Below are 7,554 nucleotides of genomic sequence, written 5' to 3' on the forward strand. Positions count from 1 at the left end.
GCGTGCCATAAGCTAGAGCCCATTCTCCAAGGCTTCTGCTTATATACTGGAAGCAGACCACATCCCTAAGGCAGCTACTCAGCTGCTCACAGTAGATTCCACCATGGAGTTGATGACCAGTCTCATCATGGGGAATACTCCATCCAGCTGCCCAGCCACTCAACCAGGCCCAGCCAAGTTGACTCAAAAATCATAACCACCACACAAGCCAAAGTACAAATAGGGGCAGGGCAGGTTCAGTGGTAGAATCCTCGCCTTCCATGCAGAAGACCCAGGTTCGCCTCCCAGCCAGTGCACCTCACATGCAGTCTGTCAGGGGAGGCGTGTGTGTTGCTGTGATGCTCAACAGGTTTCTGTGGAGATGATGATGTTGGGGGTCTGCACCTTGGGCAGAGGCTTCAGCTTTCCAACTCTGGCGCCATCAGACCCCCATCTCGATGTGCCTGGGCTCAAGGGCAAGGACGGAGCATAAGGCCAGAGGTGTCTGAGCTCCCCTGCATTGCCCTCCTCTCGGCTGGGTGGTGACACACTGGGTGCCCCATCTCCTCACCCCTGATCTGCAGGTGGAAAGCGGTGTCCTGCCTGAAAGGGGAGTGCAGGGGAGGCAGACTGAGCCCCTTCAGGGTGCTGGTCCCTGCCATCCAGTCTGTTGGGAACTTATGTTTCTTACCCTAAGGGGGAAACCAACACAGTGTCATCACAAACAGTTTGGGAGCCAGATTTTGTTCCAGTTCTGCCTCTGGCTGGCTGGAGACCTTGGACCAGTCATTGAACTTCATTGGCTTGGGAAGGTGGAGGTTGGGCTGGATTTCGGGCCACAGAGGTAGCTGGCAGGATGAGGATGGGACTGGGCTCTGCCTTCCCAGCTCAATCGTCCATGTGAACGTAGAGTTAGTTCTGTGTTCAACAAAAAGCCTGCAAACTCGGACCCTGGGCGCCTGAGGCTTATGCTCTTTCGGTTGGTGCCAAGTGATGCAGTTGGGCAAAGACCCAGTGATCGGGTCCCAGGTTCTGTGTAGCAGGTATGTCGGGCGTGACAGATGGGGGACTTTTTATGGGAAGTAGGGAGGCCTGAACACTGGGTAGATGTGACCCCAGCCCCCTTCTGGCCTCCTTCCCCAGCTCCTACTACCCTAGGCAAATGCCCATCAGTCATGGAGCAGACAGAGATGTGGGCACTTGGCTGGAGACGGCTCAATATCCAGACCTCCTCCAGAACTGCCCTCATGGGGCCCTTGCCCACGTCCCCTCCCATGCTGGCTGACAGCTGGCCATGCTGGGTTGATATTTCACCAGGGCCAGAGGATTTCCTCAATGTGCCCTTCTCCAAAGAAACCAAAAAAAACAAAACTAAACCCACTGCCATCAAGTTGATTCTGACTCGTAGTGACCCCCATTGGGTTTCTGAGGTAGTAAATCTTTACGGAAATAGATTGCCCCATCGTCCTTCCACAGAGTGGCTGGTGAGTTTGAACCACTAACCTTCTGGTTAACAGTCAAAATGCCTTAGGCACTTCCTCACCCAAGTTCCTTTCTTCAAGGAAAACAGGCTCCAAGTCACTGTGGTAGCCTGACACCTTGTGGTCCCGGCCGGTACTGCATAGCCCTAAGTCAAAGGGAAGTCAGTGGGTAGAACCCCACACTGAAAAAGCAGGGCTGTGTGAAAAAGCAGGACTTGAGTGAGCCTCGGTGCTCTGACAGTGTTTGGAATCCCTTCCCCTTCCCCCGAGAGGCTTAGAAGCCTCCAAAGCACCTCCCTTAGGTCACCCTATGACTCACATGTCAGTAGGCACAGCATTTTGCATGGATTCATATTATTTCCTCTTCGTAACAACCTTATGAGGCTTGCAGATGAGGAAACAGAGACACAGAGAAGACAGTAACTCGCCGGAGGTCACAGGGCTGATGGGTGAGGGACAGAGCCAGGATGTAGGCCCTGCTCTCTGACTTCCACAGGAAAATTCTCAATCGGCACACAGCCCTGAGCCCCTCTGCCAGGAACAGGAAACAGAACTTTTGGGGGGTGCCCAGGGCTTTAGGGGCAGCAAAGGTTGGAGGCATTGGGAAGGCTTCCTGGCAGATGGGGGCTGAGCTCAGCTATAAACAGAGGGACGTGAACGCCGTAGTAGCTTTTTTCTGACTAAGGACACCAAGCCAGGTTCTGTGTTAGCACTGACATATGCACTTTAAAAATGTCTCTCTCTCCTACAGTGCTTTGTAAGAGTGGGATAAGCCTGAGACCACACCTCCTTTATCTAACACCCCAACCAATTTGGAACTTGTCCAAATTGGAATTTGTGGGGATATGTAGCCGGCTTCACACCATGTAGCAGTTAGGAATGCTTTGGGCTGCAAATAACTCATAATGTAATTGATCGTGATTTAAATAAGAGTGAGTGCTGATTGGTCTCTGGTATCAAGAAGTCCTGGGGTAGGTCACTGGTAAGGATGGCAGTTTTCAGCCCTCCCATTGGGGAATCAGAGACCCAACTCTTTCCATCTTCTCTTAGCATGTGGGCCTTTGTCTCTGTGCCCGTTGCCTCTCATCACAAGACAGTTGCTGTGTCTCAGACTGACCACTGTGTTCCAGGCAGGAGGAAGGAGGACCAGCAACACTCTGAAGGGATGTGCCAACCAAGTGGGTGCCTTCCAAAAGGCTTTCCTGGAAGCACCACCCAGAGACTTCCACTTCCTTCTGGTTAGACAGAGCAAAGTCTCCTGGCCCACCTGCTTTCTCAGGTGCAAAGGAGTCTGGGAAGTGAGCCTTTTCAAATGACTGTTGCTTCCCTAAATAAAAGAAGGGTTCAGTTAGTTAGGAAGAAGGGGAAATGGGATTCGAGTGGCCCAGTGGCAGAATCTACCTCATGTCACCATTAGTACCTGAAGGGCTGGGAGAAAGGCCTGGGAAGTGGGGGAAAGGGTTACAAGGAAGCCCAAGGGAAATGGTGAGAAGAGAAGAGAGCAGGACACTGAGGATCCTCTTCCTCTGGGCCCCTGGCCACTGTGTGACCTTAGCCTTCCTCCCTGGACTCAGTTTCCTCTTCTCTAAAGTGAAGAGACTTGACAAGGTGGTGGTGGTTAGGTGCCCTCAGGTCGACCCGACTCACAGCGACCCCTCCTTGGGTTGCCGAGGCGGTATCACTACGGAAGTAGACTGCCCAACCTTCCTTCCCAGGAGTGGCTGGTGGGTTTGAACCGCCAGCCTTCTGGTTAGCAGTCAGATGCCTTAGGCATTATGCCACGAGAGCTCCCATATGCAGTGGAGTAGAATATACATTGTATTTGTTTATTTTTGTAGGACATCCTCTTTTTGTATTGTGGTTAGGTGAAAGTGTGCAGAGCAGATTACTTTCCATCCAATGTTTATTATGTTGCAGTGGGGAGTGTTCCACAAACGTCTGTCAAGTCTGGTTGGTTTATAGTGTCACTCAGGTCCTCTGTTGCCTTGTTGGTTTCTTTCTAGAGGTCTGTCCAGTGGTGGAAGTGGTGTATGAAGTCTCCACTTCACTGCAGTACTGTCCGTTTCTCCCTTCAGTTCTTTCAGTGTATTCAGGTGCCCTGAAGTTAGGTGCATATATATTTATGATTGTTAAATCTTCTTGATTAACTGACTCTTTTCTCACTATATAATGCCCATCTTTATCTCTTCTCACAGATTTTGTCTTAAAGTCTTATTTTAAGATTGCCATTCCAGCTCTCTTTTTGTTGTTATTTGTGTGGAATGTTTTTTTTCCTATACTTTCACTTTCAAAGATGATGTCCTTGGAGTTAAAGTGTGTCTCTTGTAAGCAGCATATAGTTGGATTGTAGGGTTTTCATTCATTCTGCCACTTTCTGCCTTTTGATTGGAGTGTTTGTCCATTTATATTCACTGTAATTCCTGATAAGAACTGACTTCCTTCTGCCGTTTTGTTATTTGGTTTTATGTGCCTTACACCTTCTTAGGAGCTCTGGTGGCGTAGTGCCTAAGGCACTTGACTGCTAACCAGAAAGCTGACGGTTCAAACCCACCAGCCACTCCTCGGAAGGAAGGTTGGGCAATCTACTTCTGTAGTGGTACTGCCTCGGAAACCCAAGGAAGGTTTGCGATGAGTCGGATCTGACTCACCAGCAGTGAGTTTGGTGTTTGGTTTGGTTAAGGCTTCTTTGTTTTTGTCCTTTATACTGTTTGTTTTTGTGTTTTCTTGGTTTATTGTAGTGAGACTTTTTTGGTTCCCTTTTCTTTTTGTATGTTTTTATATTTTTCTTTCCTTAGTGGTTATCATGCATATTATATCTAAGAGCTTGGATCTGTAGCACTCTAGGGTAACCACCACCTACGGGGCCCTGGAACCAACTTCAGTAACATACAAGAAATTCCTGTCTGTAGCATTTCTCTTCCTCCTTTTTTTTTGTTATTATCACTAATGACGTGTTTACCGTTCATTTGTCCTATAACACAATTTTCTCTTTGCCTTTTATATAGTCGTTATTAAAAAACATGAAGAAAAAAACATTTAGAGTTATCAAGGACGAATAACTAATTACTGGCCCTTAGGCTTCTCCATGTATTTCCCTTGTTTATGGATTTTCTTTTTGGTGGCTTCTCAAACTTCTTAACCAAAGCCTCTAACAAGCTAAGGAGAGTAACTTGTAAGCACCCGCCCAGCTGTAAAAGCTTCCTCAATCATGGTCTTTTATCCAAAAACTTCACGTAAATTTTGTATTCTGAAGTACCTCAAAACTTAAGTTACTTCAGAAAATATCAGCTATTAAGAATATGTATACTTCATAGAGGCATGAGTGTCAATGTTTTTACTTACTTAAAATCTTCAGAAATTGCATGCAATATAGTGTAACTGTAACTAAAATTCTCCTACATCAGCTTCTCAATATATTTCAGAGTAGGTAATTCACATGGTTCAAAAAAGTGCAGAAGCACGTTGTTAGCTGTGGCAGAGCGGGCTCCCCTCGTGGCGGCCTTATGTGGAGCAGAATCTAACAGCCGGGTCCTGCCTCATCTTCATCATCTTTGATACGTTTCAGCGCATTGTTGGGGCTTTTGTGTCAATCCATCTCCCTGAGGGTTTTCCTTAACCCTCTACTTCCCAAAGCAGCCCTGGTGGCACAGTGCTTAAGTGCTCGGCTGCTAACCAAAAGGACTGGAGTTCCAGCCCAACAGTCCCGTTGTGGGAGAAAGATGTGACAGTCCACTTCCATCAAAATTAACATTCTTGGAAGCCCTGTGGGCAGTTCTAGTCTGTCCTATAGAGTCACTGTAAGTCAGAATTAACTCCTCGGCAACTGGTTTGGTTTGGATCAAATTTCAGAAACGGACGTGAAGGGCTTTTCTAGCAATTGGTCTTTCCTGAGAACGTGTGGGAAGTGGGTGAGCCCACGTCCCGTCATCTTCCCGCCATCCTCCATCTGAAGAGCAGTCCAGTTGTACGCAATAGGTAGAGACGCACAGTGAGACATCCCCGGCCTCCCTGTCTCCCATCCACACCCCTCTCGCCCTAAGGCTTCCGCGGGTGGGTTTCCCATGTGTGCCCTTCCAGAGGATGTCCAACACAATGTTACTTCATTTCAAAACTAAGCAAGACGATGTAGGAGATCCTGGATAGAGTGGGAGAACAATGTGGAATAAAACTCAAAATCAAATAAATAAATGAATAAAAGGGTTTGCTGCCCCCGAGACTATGGACCCTCACTGCCCTTCAGGTCTGGAATTGAACCCACTGTTGTGGCTCCCAGCCAAACAAAAGACAAGCATGTGAGCTGAATATTTACTTTAGGTAGATACACTCCTTGGAGAGATCAATCATGAGAGAATAGAAAGGCTGTGTATGTGCACAGGGAAACAGCTTGGAGAGGGGCAGGAGTGCATGGGAGGGAAGGACACCGGAAGAGGTAACTATGGGGAGGAAGTGGGAGGGGAGCTGTTGCATTGGGGTAAACAGTAGTCAACTTCATGAGACAATGTGTGTGTGAACTGCTCTATGGAAAGTGAATTTACTCTGTAAACTTTCACCCAAATCACAATTTAAAAAAAAAACCTAAGCAAGCGGTCCCTCAGCATGGGAAAGCAATACAAATTTCTGAGCAAGGCCACTAGTGCTCTGGAAGCTCGCTGAGGGTGTGGGGTGGGCGTGGGGTTGACCCTCAGGGGTTGAAGCTCCAGGTGGTGGGTGGAGCTTAGAGGCGGTGGGCGGGGCCCAGATGTGGGTGGGGAACCCGGAGGAGATGGAAAGGTCTGCATCTCAGTGGCTCGCTCTGGGGAGGGGAGTCCCCGAGCGGGAGGCCCGCTTGCACTAGCGCCCCCTGTAGGAGTGGACCGAGGGTCTGCGCTCAGCCTCCATACTTTTGTCCTCGCAGGTTCCTACTATTTGACCACCACCTACGGGGCCCTGGAACACATCAAAAACTACGACAAGATCACGGTGACCCGGCAGCTGAGCGTGGAAGTGCAGGACTCCATCCACCGCTGGGAGCGCCGGCGCACACTCAACAAGGCGCGCGCCTCGCGCTCCTCAGTGCAGGTAACGCGGGCGGAGGGAGAGACCATGGCCCAGCACCGTCCCCCAAGCTGCCTGCCCACTGGCTCAGGAGCCCTGACACCTGACTGACTGCTCTGGCCACCAGCCTGTCCTTGGAGCAGCGCTGCTTCCACCAGGAGAAAGGGATCCCGGCCCCTGCTGGCCAGTGTGAGCCCAGCTCTGCTCCGGGCCCTGGTGGGCCTGGAGAAGCAGCTCTGGGCACGCGTTCAAGTTGGGCAGTCGTGATGGCTGTAGGAGGAACATGGAGATGTCGTCCCAGTCCATGCTCTTGCCTCGTGGTCCCTGGACAAATGCAGCAGCTGCCAAGGGTCTCCCTGCCCCCTCCGATCCAGCCACCCGTCCCTGCACGGTCTCACTGTACCAGACGCCGTGGACTCCACTAGGAGGCATGGTGACCCCGCGTGGGTCAGAGTAGAACTGTCCTCCGCAGGGTCTCAAGGGCTGATTTTTCAGAAGTAGATCTCCAGGCCTTTTTTCTGAGGTGCCTCTGGGTGGAATCAGCTCTCCACACTTTCCGTGAGCAGTCCAGTGCATTAACGGTTCGCACCACCCCAGGAGCTCTCATCTCTCTATACAAACTCAATATTCAAGCCATTCATGGCCAGACTCCTGCCTCCTCCTCCATTCCCAGCATCCCACTCACCCCCCTGGCTCCATCAACCAGCTACTCATGATTTCCCGAACCTGCTGCACTCCACACCCTCCCCCTCAGCCTCTGCCCTTGCTGGTCCTTCTCCCCTTCTTAACCAGCTCTCTGCTGCCCATCCTTTAAGACAACTCAGTTCCTCCACAGGGCCTCTTTGAGAAACCTTGCCCCTTACCTACTCTGCATCCCCATGGGCTGGGTTTTACATCCTCCTCTGCTCCCCGCTGCTCCGCCCCCCATGACAGCAGCTATGGCACCATATGGTACCTCTCAGTATATGAAGCAGGAGGCACGTGTCAGGGCCCCCAGCCGGGGGCAGGGAGTGTGCAGGCAGCAATCCAGAGCTGGCAACAGCTCCCCCGAGACCGGAGT

General features: G+C 50.5%; 1 protein-coding gene across 1 annotated transcript in view; it reads left to right on the forward strand.

Annotated features, from left to right (window-relative positions):
• Window positions 1-7,308, forward strand: part of RIN3 (Ras and Rab interactor 3) — a 107,813-nt gene extending 100,505 nt beyond the window's left edge. The window contains exons 8-9 of the mRNA XM_007944538.2: window positions 6,355-6,518; window positions 7,168-7,308. Coding sequence (XP_007942729.2) covers window positions 6,355-6,518; window positions 7,168-7,308 — 305 coding nt within the window. The remainder of the gene's footprint in view (window positions 1-6,354; window positions 6,519-7,167) is intronic.
• The last annotated feature ends 246 nt before the right edge of the window (window positions 7,309-7,554 follow it).

Source organism: Orycteropus afer, unplaced genomic scaffold (genome assembly GCF_000298275.1).
Source record: "Orycteropus afer afer isolate SDZICR_OR568_19922 unplaced genomic scaffold, OryAfe1.0 scaffold00127, whole genome shotgun sequence".
Lineage (NCBI taxonomy): Eukaryota > Metazoa > Chordata > Mammalia > Tubulidentata > Orycteropodidae > Orycteropus > Orycteropus afer.